General features: G+C 34.8%; 1 protein-coding gene across 11 annotated transcripts in view; it reads left to right on the top strand.

Moving 5' to 3' along the window:
* Positions 1-23,111, top strand: part of DNAH8 (dynein axonemal heavy chain 8) — a 356,347-nt gene that overhangs the window by 296,147 nt on the left and 37,089 nt on the right. For 10 of the 11 annotated variants that reach the window (XM_031964914.1, XM_031964911.1, XM_031964913.1 and 7 more), the window contains 6 exons: positions 2,724-2,797; positions 5,615-5,767; positions 6,200-6,355; positions 12,444-12,560; positions 13,133-13,234; positions 18,262-18,422. In XM_031964914.1, the coding sequence (XP_031820774.1) occupies positions 2,724-2,797; positions 5,615-5,767; positions 6,200-6,355; positions 12,444-12,560; positions 13,133-13,234; positions 18,262-18,422 (763 nt within the window). Of the gene's footprint in view, positions 1-2,723; positions 2,798-5,614; positions 5,768-6,199; positions 6,356-12,443; positions 12,561-13,132; positions 13,235-14,178; positions 14,788-18,261; positions 18,423-23,111 lie in introns of those variants that run through there. The other variant, XM_031964920.1, reaches the window with a different exon arrangement.

Genomic DNA, 23,111 nt, shown 5'->3' with positions numbered 1-23,111 from the left:
GAAAATAATGAGAACTGAGAAGAAAAAAAATCATATTTGAAAATCCAAAAATCACTTGTAACTTTGGAATTTTGGGTGAGTGACGAGGTTGGAAGCCAGATTGCAGTAGATTTAGAAGTAGATGCAATGAAAGTAAAAATTTTTTATAAAAATTCATTTTTATAAGAATTTATTATCTTTCCCTCCCACAATCCCCCCAAATAAAAAATTTTATAAAATCCTCAAAACACATAATAAAGCAATACAAGTTCTTGGCTATATGTGTGTATATGTGTACATTCTTCTGAAATGAAATTCTTTTGAAAGAATTATATACATTGCATTTATTATTACATTATGTAACATAATGAATATACGAATATATACATATGTGCATATTTGTTTCATTTTGCATTTTAGTCCCTTTTCTAGCAGTAGGTGGATGGCATGATTCATCTAAAGTGCTCTCAATGTCTGGTTTATGATTGTATTAATCAGAGTACTAAAGTCTTTCCAAGTTGTTTTTCTCTATAATACTGTCATTGCATAAATTGTCCTAATTCTGTTCACTTCCCTTTGCATTATATTGTGGTGATTTTCCTAGTTATCTATGAAATATGAAATAATTTTTTCTGAGTTTGCATGAGAAAGAAAGAAGAGATATAAGATTATATCTTGAGAGTTTGGTATGGCTAGCCCTGCAGGATAAGGAAACTTAAGTTTGAAGGCAATAAGGCCTAGAAACTACTAGAAACTAGTAAAAGTTTTCTACTAGAGAAGGCAGATGATTGGGGAGCAGTCATTGGAAAAGATAGGAGTTGATTAAATCATAGGTACATGTAGAAGCCTTTGTCTTTGCAAGGAGAAGGGGCACTTCATTATTAGAGTTTGAGGAAAAGGAAGGAAAAAATTAGAAAATGCAGTCAAAGGCTTTTGAGATGAAGAAAAATTCAAGCTCATATTGATTTGTTTAACTTTATTCATTAGATTTCTATCATCTACAGGACTAATGGAACTGGGACAGAAGTTTTAATGGGGAGTGGATAAGTTGGAGAAGGAAAGGTCCTAAACTTGGACTTTTGTATCTACTACTGATAGACCTTTGAATTCAGGGTCTTTGAATTTCTAAAAGGCAACATGGTAGTACTGTGTGGGCACTTAGGAAATGAGGAAAGTAAGATTTAGAGAAGTACTGAAAACAAAATTCCCTATTTTAGAATTTTGCTTAAAGCTAATTCTGAGTATATAATGTTTGTACTTGTGTTTGCTTCTCTAGTTTCAAACTTACATTTGTAGTTTAAATTATTAGCAAAGGATTTTCTACATACGAAACTTCAAATGTGACAATTTGTCATCACCAAATTTAAAAAAATAATAATTAAATGAATATCGAAAAGAGTCTCCTCTAGACCCACTAGACTGTTGTAAAGAGCCCAATTTTTAAGCTCCCTGATAACCTTCCACATAAAATAAGTATAGGTCAAAAATCAAGAACAAGAAAGGATCTCATAGAGACCATGGAATCTAACCCTCTCATTTCATTGATAAGAAAACTGAGGTTCAGAGAGACTTGAGTGGCTTGCCCAACGTTACACATTCAGTGTTAGAAACAATATTTTAAGCCAGATTTTCTAAATCCAGGACTATTGTATCATCAATATCAATCAATCATCATACTGTCTCCTCATTTAGGTGGCAGTGCATTGCACTATTCAGCATTGGGTAAAAATAGCCAGCTATATGAAAGGAGATGAAAAATAAATATAACTTGAAAGTAAACAAGTTCAACCCATAATTTCAGAAATATGCATGGATCTTTTATTGTTTTTACTTGCTATTACATAGTGTTAGATAATACAGACATCATTCTTCAAACACCTTTGGTTGTGTCAGTGTGAACACTCCCATCAATGCATATTAAACCCCTTTCTCTACCTTAAACCAATCTTTATGAGTGGTTTGGCTCAAAACCAAACAAAACAAAAATTTATTTCCTAGTGATCAGCCTCTTGGTAATAGGATGAGCTGGCCCTTAGATCATGGATGTGTTGTGAATCCCCATGTGCCTCTTCAAAGCCTTTCTTACTTCATAGGGCCTGAATGAACTTGACTTAACACATTCTCCACCAGGCAGCAAGATACTGAAGTAAAAGTTGAGGGAAACTGCATTGTGGGCACAGATGCTCTTGTGTACATTTCTTAGCAAAGCACATCTAGGTGATGGATCCAGTGGCCTAGCACTGTGATTGCTCCCCCAGAGAATTCCAGTGGGGTTGTATCTTGTGGGTCATACCCACCAAGCTATATTAGGGAGTTAGGATGAGTGTTCAGCCTTTCTTGAGACGAAAGAACGAATGCTGACCCACTGTAAGTCTCCAGCAATGCCTCAAATCAAATCCAACAACTCTTTGTTAAGCACTTACTGTATACTCTGACACATCGTGGTTCTTCAGTCATTGTCTGGATTATATGTGATCTCATTTAGCATTTTCTTGACAAAAAAATACTGGAGGGATTTGCCATTTCCTTCTCCAGCTCATTTTGCAGAGAAGGAGCTGAGGTAGACAGCTACTTCATGTCTAAGGCCATCTATTAACTCAGGTCTTTCCGACTCCAGGCCCGGCACTCTACTTTCTATATCACCTAGCTTCCCCAGCTAATATATGGATAGAACATCAAACCTAATTTTGTCATTTTTACACACGGTGAGGATATGTAATAGTGACATTTTGTGTGTGTTACAGAATGCAGAACAATCTCTATGGGTCAAGGACAAGAAGTTCATGCTCGCAAATTGGTACAGATGTCAATGCAACAGGTATGTAGGAAGGAAGAGTCTACATGGTGTTCTTCTGTCATCTGCCCATTCTCCCACTGCCCATTCATTTGGCTGTCCTGTGCATTTAATAGTTGTTACTCTGGTTAGAAATCTTTGCCCTTAGATACTTTTCCTACATAAACATTTGAAAAAGCAAACAAATGTGTGCAAACATAGAAGTGAAATATATATATATATATATATATATATATATATATATATATATCTGTAATAAATAATTCATTTTTCATTCTTATGTATTAAATAAATTTTCAATTATTTTTGTATTCATTTCTTACAAAAAAATTTAAAACTTCAATTTCTTCTTGATATCCATGGGGAAATAACTGGTTTGATAATTGAAGTGCTGCTTTCTCTGACTCCAGAAAGCTGTTCAGCTTATTTGTCATCAAAACTTTTCAAGCTATCATGTAGATATGGTCTTTCTCTATTCCCAGACACAAAAATTTAGCAGTTTTGGAATTTCATGATATAGTAATTACATATAGCACTTAATGAGTGACAGATGAGAACAATTATACTTCAATTTTTTAGATAACTTCAGGCATGCATTTTTCATTAGGGATAGTTTCAGGCAAATAAGAAGCACTTGAAGTCTTAGCTTCAAGTATTGATATTAATTTTTATTAATATCTGCAAACTGAATAGAATTTTGAACTATGATTCACATAAAACCTAATAAATGCACAGGACATTAATTTTCTAGAAATGCCCTGGACCTATCACAGCAATTGAAGAAACTGCACCATTAAAAAAATTAAATAAAATAAATCCACTGGCTTATTTTTAAACTTTCCATCTTATGATGCCAGTAATAGCTTTGGTGCCACATATTCTTTGAAATTAATGCCTAGAGAAGGTTTAATGGCCTAAAACATTATTTTAGGTCATCAACCTCTTCTACCTAGTCATTAATTCCCAGAAAATCCAAAGCCTCAATAGTTTTTGCTTAATTAACTTTAATAAATATTATGCGGAAATAGTTACATGTATACAATCTATTCTTACTTGGTGAACTACAATATTCACTTTGTAGAGCAAATCTTCAGTTGAATTTTGAACCTTGATTGCTGACATTTCCAATAAATGAACAATTTGTTACCTTGATATTTACATCCAGGAGGTTCATTTTAACTGTGCCTGATATTACAAGCTCCTGCACTGTTGTGATATAGAAGAAGGAGCAATAGATTTGGAATCAGAGGACCTAAGTTCAAATTTTCGCTCTGTCATTTCACCCTTCTGGGCCTCAGTTTCTTCAGCTATAACAGAAAGGGTTTGGATTACAGGACCTCTATGGTCCCTTCCAGCCTCAAATATACAGACCTATGATCCTCTTTATCATTTCCCACAATGGGGAAAATGGCAAGGGAATTTCTTAGCATTAAAACATTGAGTGCCATGCATAGTTCATGCAATACCTAGACAACATTCATGAAGTTGAGCTTTATCAAGTTAATTCTCAGGCTTAATTTGTTGAGAATATTTGTCTTAGCCTAGTTGAATGTGCATCTTAATGTTATATGAATTAAAAAGAATGTTATTCTGGAACAAGAATGACATTTTGATTAAAGTGTTAGTCTCTGCTAGCACAATGCCAATTATAAGTGAGTGCTTAATAAAAGTTGCACATAATAATAATTCATAAATAAAATAACTTTGTAAAGTAACTCCTAATTAAAAAAAAAAAAGAATTGTACTCTGATTCTACTTTTCAAAAAAAAAGAAAAAAGTAAAGAATAAAAAAATAAAAACCAATCCACATATCTCTCAGTGAAAATATAAAGAAAATTGAAAAAGCTTCCTTTGATTAGAATTTTCCCATAAATATCCATGAGAAATCTCACATGAGTTATAGTACAAAAGTGTCTAGGCTAATGTCACATAGTCCACAGATTGTTCATAAGTCTGATCTTGTTCAGCAGGGCCAGGGTAAAGAGATTTCCTAGGGTGCATAGGAAGAAAATTCAGAGATAAGACTAGGGACACTTAAAGTTCTCCCTGTCACTGGTACACTATGCTCAGAAAGAGCATAAAAGTTTCAAGTTCTGTAACGCACCATTTTTTTTCACCTGATTTTCCAGTCTCTTATTTCTATTTCACAGTATTCATTCACTTGTTTCACACATATTTGTTATATACAAAAGGCCCTGTAGAAAGCTTTTGGAGAGAATGTGAAGATGACTAAATCAAAGCCCCAGATTAATAGGAAAAATGCTAACTGGACTATTAGACTATATAGTTTGTTCTTAAATTGTATGAACGATGGATTGAGGAAGAGAGAACCTGGCTCAGCACTACAATGGCAGATCTTGCCTTCAGTTTTGGATTTACTCACTACTTTCCAGCAGAGTACAAAAGCAAAAGAATATGAATCATTTGGATCAGTTTCTGTTAAAAAGTATGCTGACCTCTCCTCTTCTATATTTCTTACATATTTCAATGCTTGTTTTATTATAAAGAATGAAAGTGTACGATTGGAGCATGGTCATTCTAACCTGTAAAGTGCCTATTTTCATCACTAGATGGTGCTCACACTGTACTACTTTTTCTTATACTCCTCTACTGGACTATATAATGGAGAAAATGATTTCAAATCCATTTGGTTTTGAACATTATTAGTTCACCAATGTAACAAATGGAATAACATCAAATGAGTTTTTAAACCTATACAGGATAAAAGAATTTATACATTTGGTCTATAACAGTGCAAAAGTTTTTGTTCCAAATATTTGCCAAAATTAAGTAACGTTTTGTTTTGTTTTGTTTTGTTTTGTTTTGTTTTGTTTTACACAGGGCGGCTGGGTATTACTTCAGAACTGTCACCTTGGTCTAGAGTTCATGGAAGAATTATTAGAAACACTACTTACTGTTGAAGCTAATAATGAGACTTTCCGAGTCTGGATAACTACTGAAGCACATGAAAAATTTCCAATCACATTGCTACAGGTTAGTCACAAGACATCTGTAAAATGGTTATAATTATACATTACCTGTCCCCAAAGGAGTTGACCTGAGGAAAGTCTTTGGAAATTTCATAGTATTATGGAAGTATCAGTTGTTAAATTACTCTAGCTCTACAAATAAGTCTGGAGTAATTTGGAGAAAATCAGAATTGTTCAGGACACTAACAGAATTTGCATTGTAAAAATCACATGTTGTAATCAAGATTATATAGTTAACATTTCCACAAGTGAATCATATCACTAGATGCTAATGTATAGTTTATTGGCTGTATTCAATTAAATTAATGGGTACTTGGCTGAATTTCAGCTAAAATTATGTGTACCATAAATATGTTGACTTCTTTTTAATTAGAGCTTTTTGTTTTCTTGTATGAATTTTTCATAGTAAAACTAATATAATTGCTTTTTATGACAGACTTCTATAAAGTTCACTAATGAACCGCCCCAAGGGGTACGTGCAGGTTTGAAAAGAACATTTGCTGGAATTAATCAAGACCTCCTCGATGTCAGCAATTTGCCCATGTGGAAGCCAATGCTGTACACTGTGGCTTTTTTGCATTCCACTGTACAGGTATTCAGAATTAATTTCTGTATTCACTATGTAGCAAACTGAGTGACTATAGGATATCTCCTTTAAACGAGGATAAGTAAATTTGCTCTTGACTGTCGTTTGTATTCTCTTCCTGTCATATATATCTTATTTAGATTTTATTGAGATTCCCTAGATTCTTCATTTCTTTAGTAACCAAGTTATTAACCTGTTAGACCAGTTGCTCTTTGGTTCTGTTGTCAATTTTATCAGTTAAACCCTTTTTCATGTCCTTAATGTTCTCAGAATGAGACCAGCATAATGGTAAAGCAGAAAGGGACTCTTTCTGCCCCAGGTGTATGTATAGGCCTCATAATAGAGCCCAACAAAGTGGCTTGTCCTAGGAGAGAAATGACTGAAAAGGACATATGCCTATACACAAGAAGAGCTCTACAATCATTATGTATTTGTATGTGTATATTTTGTATAAACATATATGTATGTGTATGCATGCATACATTTATATGTTCAGATCTACTGGCCTTTATTCTTCAAGAGAATGGTATTAAGAGCTAATATTTTGTTGCTTTTCCAAAATTTTATTATGACCCTTGAATTTTAATTTTAATATTTTAAGACCTCACAGACTTTACCATACTAAAATTATGTCTTAATTTAAGCTTGTTAATGGATTTCAAATCTGCAAAGACTATATTTTGTGCTACCATCCCAAGTCGCGATAATTCGATTGTTCCATCTTGCTTATTGAAGGAATATGTAGCTTTTGCCCCATAATAAATATGCAATGATCCTGTGAACAATTGTTCTGGGAATTCTGTAGGGAATGTATAAGGAATTTAGATTATTAAATAAGGCCCTATCTCTTTTCTCATTCTCTCTTAAATCCCAGAAGCCTGTTACTTACCTTTCTACTTCTAGGATTTAGTAAATAAATCCATATTGATTTATACCTTTGTGAGATATTATAACTTCAACTACATTTTTCTCTTAAATTAGAATTCTCATTCTTTGTTGTGTCATGGACTGCTTTGGTGAAGTCTTTTTGGACTTTTTCTCAGAATCTCACTTATAAATGCATAAAATAAACTATCAAAGATGAGATTGCAACTCATGATACTGAAATGAAGGTATCAAAAAATATTTTAAAGTATATAGACCCAGTTTAAGAAACCTAGCCTAATATTTTTATCTTTTTAGACAAGATTCTAAGCTGGAGGGGCTTGTCTCTTACAGTAACTTTTACATCATGGTAAAAAATATTCTCTCTGATTCACACTATTCTTCCTATAACACATTTTGTTGATTTTTGTGATGGCAGCAAAAAGACAATTAACAGGTGACCAGAAGAAAAAACCTACAATTACTCCCTACATCCCTTTTCCAGGATTGTAACTAGGTGACCAGACCTGGAGACAGGAAGAGCTGAGTTCAAATCCAGCCTCATATACTTACTAGCTGTGTGATCCTGGGCAAGTCACTTAATTTGTTACCTCAGTTTCCTCTTCTGTAAAATGGGGATAATAATAGCACTTCCCTAACTCTCAGGGTTGTTATGGAGATCAAATAAGATATTTGTAAAGAGCTTAGCATCTGTTTTGGCACATAATAGGCATGTAATAAATGCAGTGGGAACTATATTTTTTTTTCTAAAAAAAACAAACAGTTCTCATCACTTTACTTCTTAAAAAGCTACAGTGAATCCCAATGCATACCAACTCTCTCTCTTGGCATTCAACGCTCTTAGCAGTTCCACATCACTTACCTAAACTTAGCATTTGTGGCTTGCCAACATTAGCCCCTGAAAAGCCTATGCTCGTGCCCATGCCCAGGACTCCACTTAGTGTAGCCAGAGGTGATTTTCATCATTCAAGACTTCTGTTCTGACCCTACCTGCCCTTGCGCATTGGCCTCCAATCAGGGCTCTCGCCCAGCCTGTTCAGCCCCGCCTTCTCTATGGCCCCCAATCAGTGCGCTCGCCCAGCCTGTTCAGCTCCGCCTTCTCTGTGGCCCCCAATCAGGGCGCTCGCCCAGCCTGTTCAGCCCCGCCTTCTCTATGGCCCCCAATCAGTGCGCTCACCCAGCCTGTTCAGTTCCGCCTTCTCTGTGGCCCCCAATCAGTGCGCTCTCCCAGCCTGTTCAGCTCCGCCTTCTCTGTGGCCCCCATCAGGGCGCTCGCCCAGCCTGTTCAGCTCCGCCTTCTTTGTGGCCCCCCATCAGGGCGCTCGCCCAGCCTGTTCAGCTCCGCCTTCTCTGTGGCCCCCCATCAGGGCGCTCGCCCAGCCTGTTCAGCTCCGCGGTCTCTGTTTTCTGTTGCGTCTTCTTGGCGCTCGCTTGTGGTCTGGTACGCCTCTCATCCTTGCTGCCTGACTCTTCTGGAATATAGGACTATGTTTCTCCTTTCATTTTCTAGTTCAGCTGCACTTACCCGTAGGACGGTATTTCTGAACTCTAGCTCACCCCTCTTTTGGACCAAACCAAAGAAGGCTGCCCTCTGCCGGCCTCTATCCTAGGGCTTCTCCGAAGCCTAACCAGAATCATAGAACGGCTCTGGCCCCAGAGGACATTACACCAACATCTTTCTACTTGACAATCCACTTTTTCCATGAAGTCAAGCCTTGGCTAAATGTCTGGCTCATAGTGGTCTTTCCTTTTCCTGAACTCTCATAATACTTAGATTCTCTGCCACATTCAATTTGATGCTGTCAGGCATTATTCTATATTTCATTTGTTCTTTCCCAACTAGATTTACTTGTAAACTCCTTGAAGAAAGAGGTTTTTTATAAAACGCTTCTTTTGTATCTCCATGTTGCCAAATAAAATTCTGGGTGCCATAAGTACTAGATAAGTAGAATAGCACAAGTTATCGAAATAAACTGAACAAGCCCCTGATTTTGAAATCCAAATAGATTTATAGCACCCTAGTGATACTATGAAGGAGGGATTTGGTTAAATTCAGTAGGTAAGTTTTGAGTCCTCTACTTGGTTTTATTGTGTAGTCTTAACCTTTAAAGAGAACAAGAGAATCCCACTCCATCTAACAAGCATTTATCAACTGCCTATTCTGTGTAAAGACTAAACAAAAGGCAGTACAAACCAATAAGTAAATAGTAAGAATAGTAATGAAGTCATTTGGAAAAGAAAACCTAAAATTTAACATTCTTTGCTCATCATGATCTAAAACAACTCTTTTTGTTTTAAGTGAAAATAAAAAACAACTTGGAATGAAAAGTTTTAAAATGAAAATTGGTAATAAGGAATATAAATGTGAAACTAATGTGAGCACTTTGAGAAATTGTCAAAGAATACATTTTAAAAGATAACTAAGCTGCAGTTGCTTAGTGCATATAAACGGTAATGTTTTCATAAAATCAAGTTAAGCAGCTCTGGGGAAAGGAAAAATTCCTTTTCACTCAATTTAATGTCTAAATGAACAGTCCACCACACAGGTAATACCCAGTTTTCTCTCCCTCCCACTCCCTCCCCCAAAAGGAGGAAGTAGACATCCCATCTTTTTTGATAAAATAGTTAGGATTCTTTTCCTTTTTGGTGTCCATGAATGAGGAAAATAGGGAGTAAAGGACTAATACCAGCAAGAAGGCACTTGCTTATCTATATTTCTGTGACTGCATAAACCTGGCTCTGCTTTAGAGGCTGGTGATTTGGGAAAGGTTTGTTATCGGTGTTCTTTGAGGTCCGGCTTATTCTGTTCATAGCTTAGATACTAGATTTCTGGAAATATCCTAATCACAGATTTGAAGTTAAGTAATAAAACTTAATAGAAGTTAAATAATAAAGCTTTATATGTGTGTGTGCATGTGTGTGTGATAAGGAAAGCCATACCAGCTTAGAATCAAACCAGACTCTTCCATCTTACTCAAAGTTGTATCTGAACCACTACAATGAAAATGGTCTCCTTTGTAGGTGGCAGAAGATTGAGAGGAGATGTTTATTTTTCATTTACTTCACATCAAGCAAGTATCTGTCAGGAAAGACTTGTGTGCTCAGTAGTGTGGTATGGGGCTGCACAGGAAAAGAAAGAAACTTATATATTCATTTCAATGTCATTTAACTGTTTTTCAAATAATGTTCTCCTGTACAAAATTTCATAGCAGATATGACTTCATTCTTCTCTACAAAAACTTCCTTTTAGTGAAGGATAAATTTATAAGGACAAACCTTAGAGCCATATTCAGGTCTTGCCCCTGAGACCATGAATAAGTTAGTTAATTTCTGGGTTCCCTATATTCTCCAAGACTTAGTTACAGACAAATTTCAGCCACTTTTTATAGGCACAAGGAGTTCCCATACAATGAAATCACAGATTCAGGCCACCACACCCCAAAAATAAATATTTTATCATTTAAAATGGTCCCACTGTGAACACTTTTTGAACTGTAACACTTAATCATTTGATTTCTATAAAAGAGAGTAATGTGTTTTTAAAAACTTCAAATTATTATTTATACACAACACACGTCAAAGCTGACCACCTCTTACAATGAACTAAGTGTCTCATATCATGATCTTTTTAAGCTTATCTTTTGTACATATAGTAGGACAAGGGCCTTCCTATGTGCATGCTGGACCAAGGTGCATTTATTTATTAAGTAAACAAATCAGACTCATAAAATGTTTTCTAAATGTCACACAACTGCTTACAATGGTTAAAAAAAGATATGGCTTGATAGGATCAAAAAGTCTATAAGCAATAAAATCAGGCTGCTGAAGGATGGGAATTGTTTTCATTTTGTTTTTTTGTATACCCAACTGCTAATACAATTGCCTGGCACTTGGGAGGAGCTGTGCCTCAGAAAAAATTAGGGACCTTAAGAGGTAGATTTAGGGAACTGGTTGTATTTCAGGCATGAGGAAGAATTAAGAAATGAAATGCTAAATTCAGAGATGCTACTAAAACAAGGATTTAATCAGGACTTTGGGTAGCAGTGGAGGGAAAAGGTAGCATGGTTCTTCTACGATTGGCCTTCACCATACTCTCCCCAGTTTACTTTGTGCTTGAAGGTAGGAGATGGTGGAAGAGAGGGGGAATAGTAAAGTAACAAAGAGAAGAGGCAAAAGAAGGGAAAGACCAAAGGGGCACTCAGGAGAAGTCAAATTGTACATATTTAGTATGTTGGGAAAGCACTATACAGTCTCCCATCTCAAGCTCTGGGGCTGTAATGTTAATAAGTGGCTATTGCTAATAATCATTTATAGAAATAATTACTTGGGGATCAATTATAGGCACAAATATACACTAGCACAGGAGAAGGTAATGAATGGTAGCATTAGGGCTCATCTGTATGACTGTCATATATGTATGAGATCCAGAAATACCTGTATCAACACTTAACACACCATTCAGATGTCAGAGAATCAGAACAACGAAAGGACCCTTGTCCTGTGACAGTAGTTCAGCTTTCAATGAATATTCTCTGCCCTCCCTGTTGAGTTATCCTAATGGCAACATTTCAACCTTATTTAGTAAACAGAAAGGACAGTCATTGAGGGAAATATAGTGGTGTTCATGTAATAACATAAAACTTTTGATAGATTTATTATGTTTGTATAAATATATTCTCTCTCTCTCTCTCTCTCTCTCTCTCTCTCTCTCTCTCTCTCTCTGTGTGTGTGTGTGTGTGTGTGTCTCCCAATCTCTCTCTTATAAAATTACCTTGTGAAACTAGAAAATAATTTAAATGACCTTGAGCCACAAAAGCAGTGTTTTTTAAAAGTAAAAAATATGGGGGCTAACAAACATTTTAAATTTGAACATATCAAAATCCAATATACCAACAATAAAATGTATTCTTATGAATCAACAATGGAGTTGCATTCTTTTAAATTCAGAGATACTGGTTTTGCTCCAAGACAAATGGTTTCAAGGTCTATTCTTCATTATTGTTTGGGTATAGAATGACCAAAAAACATTTCTGTTGGCTGATAATATGCACTGTGGTTTATTAAGACTGTGTCAATTTCTTTAGGCTTCTCTGGTAGTTCTTAGTGTTCTTGTTTATTAAATTTCATTCCATTAAAAAGAAACAAACATCAGATTGAAAAAAAAAAAAGTTCCACTAAACATTTGTTTTTCTGTGGTTATTTCTTTAAGGAACGACGCAAGTTTGGTCCCTTAGGGTGGAATATTCCTTATGAGTTTAATTCAGCTGATTTTTCAGCAAGTGTTCAGTTTATACAGAACCACCTTGATGAATGTGATATCAAGAAAGTGAGTAGTATCTTTTCAATTCTTTTTAGTTGATAAGAAAACTCTAATCTTGATAGTTCATATCAAGTTGGGGGATGGATTATTGGATTATCCTTCAACAATTTTCTTGTTCAGATTTCTAACCCACCCTCCAGTAAGAACACACAGACAGACAGACACACACACACACACACACACACACACACACTCCTCCTTGTTTCTACCAAGGTTATAAATTTTATGACCTCAGGTAAATCAGGAAATTAGAAAAAGGAAGTAAAAAACTACAACATCTCTCTGACCATATGTCCTACTTGAGATAACCTATAGGATACATATATACTGGTGCTTACTAGTTATGGATTTTCTTTGATAAATAAATTGTAAACTATTTAACAATAATAAATAAGTGAGCTATGTTTAATCCATAATAAAATTTTTCATTTGATTATTTTTAGTATTTTCAAGAAATACATAACTCCTATTACTGGCTCCCACTTACTCAACTCTCTTTTTGAAATCAAAGTCCCAAGATGTTATAATTGTTCATTTTAATTGATAATGGTTATAACTATTTTTTTTTTTTTAAACAGGGAGTATCATGGACTACGGTACGCTACATGATTGGAGAAGTACAATATGGAGGCAGAGTCACAGATGATTTTGATAAACGTCTACTTAATTGTTTTGCTAGAGTAAGTCAATTTAGGAAAAACCATAATAAATCATTGTATTACAATTACTGTCATTATTTAGGTTTTAATAGCACAATTGCTTCCAAATCCATCCTACATTTTACTGCCAGATTAGTCTTCCTAATTTATAGTGTTGAGCATCATAAATTCTTTCAATGGCTCTCTATTGCCTATAGAATTAAATCCAAATTTCTAAATTCATTCAATCAGCAAATATTTGTTAAGCACCTATGATATGTATGTGTGTGTATATATAGGAAGACTAATCTGGAAATTTTTTCTTTGGAAGCTCATTGATGGCTTATTAAATTTATTTCAAATTGGATTATTTAATTATTTTTTCTGTTAATCTGGGTAATTTATATTTTTGTAGATTTTCATCCGTTTCATTTAGAATGTCAAATCAATTGGCATATAATTGTGTAAAAAGGCTTCTAACAGTTGTCATAATTTTCTCTTCATTGGTAGTGAATTCACTTCTTTCATTTTTGATACTAGTAATTTGGTTTTCTCCCTTTTTTAAATGAAATTAAGCAATGTTTTTTCTATTTATTAGAGTTTTTTCATAAAAACCAACTTTGTTTTATTTATTAGTTCAATGGTTTTCCTACCTTTAATTATACTAATTTGTCCTTTGACTTTCAGGATTTCAAATTTGGTGTTTAATTATGGATTTTTAATTTGTTCTTTTTCTAGTTTGTTTTTTTTTTTTTTTCTGTATGCTCAATTCATTTTTCTCTGTTTTATTGCTATAAGCAAGTACATCATTTAAGATATATTTTCCCCTAAATACAAATAAAAAAAGCTTTTAAAAAGAAAATTTTTGTATATATTTCCCATGCTATTGATCCTTTCCCTCCATGATTCTCTTTCATTATTCTCATTTCTTTTCCCAAATTTTCTTCTAATTTCCTTTTTAAAATCTTTTTTTTTATTTCTTCCAGGAATTCTTTTGGGGCCTGAGACCAAATTACATTTTTATTTGAGGCTTCACATGTTGTAGCCAGTTGGACACTTTTGTCCACTTCTAAGTTTATTTGAAATTCCCTATCACCACAGTAACTTTATCTAGTTAAACTCTTTTTGTTGTTGTTGTTGTTTGCTCATTTTTTCCTGATCACTTTTTTCTTTGTCACTTTGTATGTCATGTGAGAGTTGGATTCTGGTACTGCACTATCCAAAGTTTTTGGTTCTGGGGCTCTAGGCTTACTAAAGGCTTGCACTAAGCTTCAGGACTTAGCTTCTTGCTTTCTCTGGCGGGGTAGACTTCTCTTTTGGCTTGGATTGGGGTGTGGAGCCTCCCTGTTGACCTCCGCTGGGATTTAGTTGCAGGTCTGCTCCAAGGATTTTACCTTGCTATGGTAACAGAGTCATTCTGGTGGCTGGAAAAGGGATCTTGTTGCTGATTTGCCCCAGGGGTTGGGCCATGTTGCTGGGTTGCTATAGAAGATGGACCTCTTTGCTAGCTGGCCTTGGAAGAGGTATTTTATTGATGATTTGCCTGAGAAATGGAGCCCTACTGCTAGATTGCTATGGAAATATGCTCTCTCTCTCTCTCTCTCTCTCTCTCTCTCTCTCTCTCTGTCTCTATCTCTTTTTATGTATCTCTATCTTTTTCTATGTCTCTGTCTTTATGTCTCTCTGTCTCTGTCTCTGTATGTGTGTGTGTATCTGTGTGTCTGTGTCTGTGTCTCATATCTAGCTATTGGCCAGCCCTGGGGCAAGAATCCATTATTAATCAGCAATGGGATCAAAGCCTTGCTGGTAGCTTGTGCTGATGGTGGAATTGCTGGGATGAGGCCTTTTCTGTGATAAGACCATTCACTTGCCTAGTGGGCTGCTGATTTTTGCAGAAGGATAGGCCTGGTAGATGGTCCCAGGCTTGGAATCTTTCTTCAGGACCCCTGTTTTGAGGCTGGTTGGTGCAGCTAATCTCCCACCTGTGAGTCTGGTAAGCTGCTTCCCTGCTTCTAGATCAATTTTAAGGAAGTTTTCTAGTTGTTTGGAGGGAAATTTGGGATATCTTCAGAGGATTCCTACCTCATTCCATCACCTTGGTATGTCAAGTTAAATGGTTTTAGATGTCAATATAGGGTTTTTATTAAGTATTTAGCTGTCTTTAATATCACTATGTCTTTTTTGTGATTTGCCTTTGCCTCCAAAAAGAGCAAAATTCCTCAATGATATGCTGAGTTATAGGAGTAAAGTACAGCAAAATACAGAGTACTTCAGAATAAACACTGACTGAAAAGATGGGGAGTAGAAAGAAAATAATTTGTCAATGGATCTCTTAAGATATTACTGACAAGAATCATACTTACTCTGGATGCACTTCTGTGAGGTTTTTGCCCTAACCCATGACAAACAGGATGACCTATACACATATATGTTCAAAAGAATAGGCAAGGGATTAGAAGTAGCTGTAAAGGACACTTGTTACAGGTGTAGACTTGTAACTATAACACAATGTCCATCTTTGTAGTGTATTCTGGTCTAAGATAACAAGCACCCCAATTCAGATTTCTTTCAGGACATACACGATATAGTACTGCACACACAAGGAAAGCATATAAGCAAACTCCCCAGAGTGGCCCTCTGCCACAAAGAGATCCTGTCTGTCTCTCTTGCTCTTCCTCCTTTCAAAGCATTCAGCTCTATATTTACAGTCTTAATACCAAACCAGAAGTCCAGAGATTTTCTAGTTTCTAATGCTGCTTATAATCAACCAGCAAACTTGGAAAGAGGCTGGTGTCTTTATTAGACCTATTGGCAATAACTGTTCCCTTCTTGCCTCAGGAATCACCTGTCTTATCTTCCAGCTTTTCTTCAATTTAGTACTTAGAGTGAATCATCCATTCTCCTGGTATCTTAGTTCCCTCTTTTTCCTTCACTACTCCCTACCTCCCCTCTTGTCAGAAATCTAACTTAGTAGGTACTTATGTCATGGGACCAGATAACCTCCTTCAAATAGTGTTAGCAAATCTCATTTTGATGTCTATTGACAAGTACAAGAATTGAAATATATGAATAAAAGCACTAGAAAAAATCAGCATGATAAATATAGAACCTGAAACCAACCAACAAAAAAACATTTTAATCATTGTACATGTCTATAACTGTACTGAATAGAGATTCACTAGTATTAACTCCACTGCAAAGATATATATATATATATATATATATATATATACATATATATGTATATATATATATATATATACATATATAGATAGACTTAATATAATAGTCCTGAGATTCTTTTTTTCTCTATCCTTTCTGACTCTCTCTACTTTGTTTATAATAAGAATTTGTTGTAGTTATTGTTTTCTTTAGTCACAGAGTTATAGTTAATGTGGGCTGTATTTTTGGCTGTCCTTTGTTCTGAATCACTTTATATTTCTTTTCATTCTTCATAATCATTTCATATAGTATAATGATACTCCATTATTCACATATTATAATTATTTCAATCATTTCACTTGATGGACTCAACTTTTTCCCCTTTTTAGTACAGATTGATCTCTTATTTCCTGTCAATAACCTCCTTAGAGTATAGGCCTGGTAGAAGATACATTGAGTCAAAGGCTCTGCACTCTCATTACCCAGCTCCCAACATTTTTAGGTGTTTGAAAAACTGTCCTGGGGAAGAAAGGAGAGGATCAGCAGAGCTGGGAGTAGCAAAAACTTAACAGTGAGAGCTTACCACAAGTGAAATAGATAGTCCTAAGTGAATGTCAAACCAAAGTTCAATGGTCACTGTCAGGGATGTTGTTGAGGGAATTTGGGATAATCTACAGATGGGATTGGATTCTTTCTGAGGTTCCTTCTACAGGAAGAAACTCCTGAATTCTGTGATACTGATTTTGTGACTTCATAAAAGTAGGTCTAGTTGTGATTTTAAAACAAGCTCATTAATGCAAACTGTGTTTGTTCTTTTACTCTGTTTTTATTCTCTTACTCCATTTTAATTAATCAAACATTTATTAAGCATCTATGTGCCAGACACTTTGATGATAACTGGCAATAGGAGAGAGCTAGCAGAAGGACTTTCAATGCCATATTGGAGCATTTTGTCTTTGATCTTGAAAGCAATAAAGAATCACTAGAGTTTATTGAATAAAGGGAGGGAAAGGGAAGACTATGATATGATTAGATGTATGTTTTAGGAAAATCATTTCAGTAGCTGACTGAAGGATGGATTGCAATGGGGAGAGTTGAAGAAGGCAGATCCACCAACAGGCTATTGTAGTTCAGGTGTAAGGTGATGGGGACCTGCATCAGATTTGAAAATCATTTTAAAATGAATATGAAGTAGTCTTTTCAAGTTCATCATTAGAAAATGGATTTTTCAAAGGGAATGTCTTGTAGATGTCTATTTGTGGCTTGTGTAGTAACATAATTTCCTAAATGTTTGGGCAATTGGATGGAACATTGTACATCAGTTTATCTGTATTTTGTGCATCTGCTTCCTTTACCTCTGACCACATTTAGACTCCACATATAAAGTGAGGTGAAAACTGATTAATCCAACTGAGGAGAAAATTTTAAGAAATTTAAAACCTCTTTTTCCCCTTTGGAAAATATTTGTTCCTTAAAGGGTGATGTGAGAAAAGCATCAGAAATAGGCTCATATAGTGAAAAGCATACTTGGGAAGCCAAAAGTCTTGGACCTCAGCTGTGCTTCTTTATTTACTTGTAATGTGTCTTTGGGCAAGTCATTTCCCATGTCTGGATTTCAGCTTTCTCATTTGTAAAATAAAGATACTACTATTTGTACTACCTCCCTTAAAAAGTCATTATGTGGAAAGTACTTTGGATGCTATAATTAGTATGAAAAAGAGGCTAAAGCCCAGTTGTGTTTCTGTTTTGACCTACTTTTACAAATTTGTTTAATTAGTATTCATTTGTCCTTAATCTTTCAGTGATGAGAATAATATTAATAAAAACCAATGTAAAAAGGTATGACTGCTCTCCATATTAATATTTAAATTCTTAATATTTATATTTTATAATTTTTTTTTACATAGGTTTGGTTCAGTGAAAAGATGTTCGAACCAACATTTTGCTTTTATACGGGTTATAAAATCCCAGTATGCAAAAATTTAGAACAGTACTTTGAATATATACAGTTACTCCCTTCAATGGACAATCCTGAAGTTTTTGGTCTCCATCCTAATGCTGATATCACGTAAGTTCTTAGACTTTCTGAATTTATAGACCACATTGATAAGATTAGCTTTACAGTCTATGCTTTTCATTGTATCTCCTTATCAGGGGCATAAACTGGATTTCTTGTGTCTGAGGAAAAGAGAAAGGGATATCATACGTTGGGAAAGCCAGTGGACTTCCTTTCAGAGAATGTAGATTTGACCTACTAGCTAGATGACTTAGACAAACTATTTAACCTCTCTGGTCATCTGTGAAATAAAAAAGTTGGAAGTTTCTTAGCTCTAAATATATGACTCCATGATTCTACCATATAGGATGTATCTACTTTACTCATTGCGTCATGGGATTATTTTATTAGGTAAAGTCACACACTGGAAAAGAGGCAGCCTATTACCTAGGGAATCTGGCCTTTGCAGACTGAATATATTAAGAGTTCAGAGAGAGATTAGAGTAGTATAAGAAGACTTTATGAAAGAGGTGGACCTGAGCTAGGCCTTGGAGGATATAGACAGTATTGTGCTGGAGCTATATCTAACCAGCCATTGTGGGTATTTACACCTCAGAAATTCCACACTTCTCCCTCACTTAAATCCAATTCACTTGCAAGCCTTGCCATGTCCTTCCAGATGTTACGGGCCTTTTCAAGTACAAAGGACAAACAACCACAACTATTGGGACACTTAAATGAAGATATTCTAAGTAGTTGGAAATAAAGGACTTGAGAAGAATAAGAGATTTTAGCTCACTATAAGATTTAAAAGTCATTAAGAAGACAGTCAAAGCCATGAGAAGTGGACCAATTCATCAAATACTGTACATGGGAAGAAACAGGCTAACAAGAGAACTTGGAGAATACCCAAAGTTAAAGATCAGGAGATAAAAAAGGCTAGCAGAGAAAACCTAGAAGTCATCCATGTGGTAGAAATAGCCTTAGGGTTCTAGTTAGGCAAGTTACTAATTAGCCCTCAGAGCCAAAACATTCTAAAAGTCTCTATTGCTTTTTAAGACAATAAGGGAGAATTTTATGTTCTCTGAATACCTATATCTGGTTTTCCTTAAGGGGTAGTGAGAAGGAAGGAAGAAGAAAAGAAGAAATTTTACTCTTATCTTTATTTATAAATATATGTTTGGGGCGCAACAGAAGATTCAAATTAAATGAATACTTTAAAATAAGTAAATTCTTTCCCAAGTAATTGTGTACCTTGGAGATAGGAACCATAAAAATGTATACTTCATTCATGTTTTATTATCTAGATTTATAAGGTAAGTACTATGCAAATTCAGCTGTTTTGATGCCAAAGACAGTTACTTATTTTCACTATTTAGTGTTTATGCATATCTTTTTACATTCTGTAAATTCATCAACTGCCTCATTACAACTTTTATATTCATTTCCTCACAGGAAATATTTAAATGTGTACTTTCAGTATCAACCAACATTCTATTTAGGATTAGATTTTTTTTTATGATCATTGATATTTCATGGACAAAGATATATCAAAACAAAGTTCTGTTTAGTTTCCTCATTTGATACTAATAACTTATTAGATATTTAATTATCCATTTCATAAATACTTGTCTTGTTTCATCCAACTTGCATTTTTCTTGTTTATTACTGTCTTTACTACTAATCTGGGACTATATAAACTGCAGTATCCTAGACGAGAACTCTCACAGGTCAAAGTTCTTCTGCTTATTGCACCACCAAAAGGAATTTCTCCTTTATTAATAACTGTGATTGTATATTGATATTCTAATTCAACAAGTCACTTCTGTACTTGTGAAAGGAAGGTGTTGTGTGAATCCTCTATGGATACTTTATGGGAATATATAACCAAGAATTATTTGGAGTAAGAAAGCATGCAAGAGTTAAAGTCTCCAGTGGTGGAGGGAGTATTGGTCTAAATACCAATAAGATATTCAATCCAGTGAAGATCAAAAGTAATTGAGTACCATAGTGCATAAGACCTCAGCATTCTATAATAGATGTGTCAATTCATCAATCATTTGCTGTTATAAATATTGTGGAATACTTCAAAGTAGTTAACTCTCCTAGTCAGTTGCTCTGTATGTCTTTCCTGAGGATATATAATAACTTGGGAATATCCAAATTAAGATGTTAGTACATCCTTGGCATAGCCAAGAAAAATAATCTTCTGAAATGTCCTCTTCGTCTTCATAGTTCCTTCACACTAGTCATCACCAAACATAGACCAATGAGTTTATTCTCTGTCTCTCTTGGTCTCAGTCTCTGTCTCTGTCTCTGTCTCTATCTTTCTATGTCTCTGTTTCTCTCTGTCTCTCTCTTTCTCTGTCTCTCTCTCTCTTTCTTTTCTCTTCTGCAAAGGAGAAGGCCACAGCTAATGAAGCTATTCAAGCTTTATTTATCAAATTGTGTCTGCAAAGTGTCATGGTCCCACATCTTCCATTTCATAGGTATGGCAGTCGTTTGGTCTTAATAACTTGAAGAGTGTTTTCTTGGTGCCTTGGAAACCTAGTCTTGCAATTGCATCACAATTGTGTTTGAAAAACTCTTACATAGTACAATCCAAGGGAGCATGTGATCCTACTGTCAGAGGGCTTACATGCTGAACAGACAAAATAGACCAAAAAAGTCAAACACCGAGTGATTGTTAAATGCCTACTATATATACAACAACATGCTAGACCAGTGAAAATACCCCCAAAAAAGTATTAAGCTTGACTAAGAAGACAAAATTAATATGTGAAATAAAATAGTTTAATTTTAAACAGACTAGAAATTTGGAGAAAGGAGAGATTAGTTTAGGCTGAAGTAGTTAGAAAAGATTTCATAGTAGAAAGGGCTTACTTAATGTTGGTTAGGATTTAGGATTTAAATCATTGGAGGTTAATGGAGAACACCATAAACAAAAACCAGAAGTGAAAATAAACGTGATCTTCAAGGAAGATAAACCAGATTGATAGGATTCCTAAATAAGATTGGATAGCTAAATAGTGTCTAACTACATATAAACAAATCAATCCAGGAAAAGGAGGTCACGTGGCAGTTAATATTGTTTATAGATTTAATTTGCATTAAAACAAATGCATTGTGCTTATATAAAGGTAGCAAAAATTATCATTTCAGTAATTTAAATTGAGCACCCTCATGAGGAAGATGTTTTTAGTTACTTTGCTCAGTGAACAAATAAAGAGACACTGTTAAATAGCAGAAAGAGAAAAGGACTAGGAATTAGAATACCTTGAGTTTGAGTGCCTTAAATTGTGGATACACTTTGTAGTAACTTTTGAGATATTGATTGAATCATTCTCTGTAGCTTGATTTCTTCATCTGTCAACTGAGGTCAAATTAGATAATCTTCAAGGTTCCTACCAACTCTAAAAACGTCTATATAATTGATAGATCATCAACTAATTCTATCTTCCAAAACTTAAAGATCACATAATTCTACAAATAATCTAAGAGGCATTAGGGGATAGTGGGTAGAAGAGTCAACAATACCTAGATTTAAGTAAAATCTCTAAGACATAATGGCTACATGAGCCTGGCCAAATCACTGAAACATAAAATATCCTCAATTTGCAGAACAGTTGTTGATCAGAATAGATAGAGGGAATTATTTCAATAGGACCTCCACATACATATGCAATCATATGTTTGAGTTTCAAAAACAGTAAAGGAAAAATGAGTTATAAAGGGATATAAGTAAAAACATAGTCAGGAAAATAGAGATTTTTTTAGTTTATGGAAATCAGTAACATTACTTTATAGTTGAACCATTTATATTTGTCTTTTAATTCAACTTTTCCTTCACATTAATAAAAGAACATTTTCAAACATTTTGTCTTAGCTCTGGTTATAAAACATGTTTTAAAGGAAGATATTAAGAACTTGAAAATTGAGTATTATCAGAAAGACTTCCTAATGTGAATGCTATTAAAATGTCAAACAATGTTTTTGTAGATGTCAATAAGAACACAGAGGTTAGAGTAAAATTCCAAATGACTCCGTTTTTAAAGATTAGTTGGCTGATCCTTTGAAAAGAGCAGTGTCAAAAGTCTTCTAAAACAAAGCATGCTTTGAATATTGAAATAGAGCATTAAAGAAGAATCACATTCCTGTTCTTACAAAAAATCTTACAAAAAATATGCCTTATCAATTGTTAATGCTGTAAAGTTACCCATGCATATATCCTGTAAATAAAAGGCTATTAAATAAAAAAAAAAAAAGGAAAAAAAAATATGCCTTATAGAGGCAATAGAGAAAGAGGGAAATTGCAGAATAATCCAGTTTGGTTGGAACATAGTATCTGTGAATGAGAGTGGTACTAGTTAAGGCTGGAAAACTATACCAAGTGAAAGTAGAATGCCAGTATCAGGAGATACTTTATTTGGAAGACAATAGAGAATCATGGAAGAATTTTCAATAGAGAAATTATGTGATCAGAGAATTAATCTACTGAGCTGTAGATCTATCATATGATATGACATATTATTATGGGACAGAACTTGAAACAAGATGCTAAGTCACTGGAAATGATAGAGACAATGCTTATGTACTTCGTTCACACCTTTAAGAATTCACACCTCTAAAAGAGCATATAAAAGGACAAGCCCACTAGGAGACTCTGAGAGATTCAGAGCCAGGATTCAGTGTGAGATTCACAAGTCCAGGAGATTCACAAGTCAGAAGGATAAGCCCACTAAAGGACAAGCCCATGAGAGG

The sequence above is a fragment of the Sarcophilus harrisii genome, chromosome 4 (genome assembly GCF_902635505.1).
Source record: "Sarcophilus harrisii chromosome 4, mSarHar1.11, whole genome shotgun sequence".
NCBI classification, from domain to species: Eukaryota; Metazoa; Chordata; class Mammalia; order Dasyuromorphia; family Dasyuridae; genus Sarcophilus; species Sarcophilus harrisii.
The sequence above is the reverse complement of the archived record's forward strand: the minus strand, read 5'-3'. Positions and strand labels throughout refer to the sequence as shown.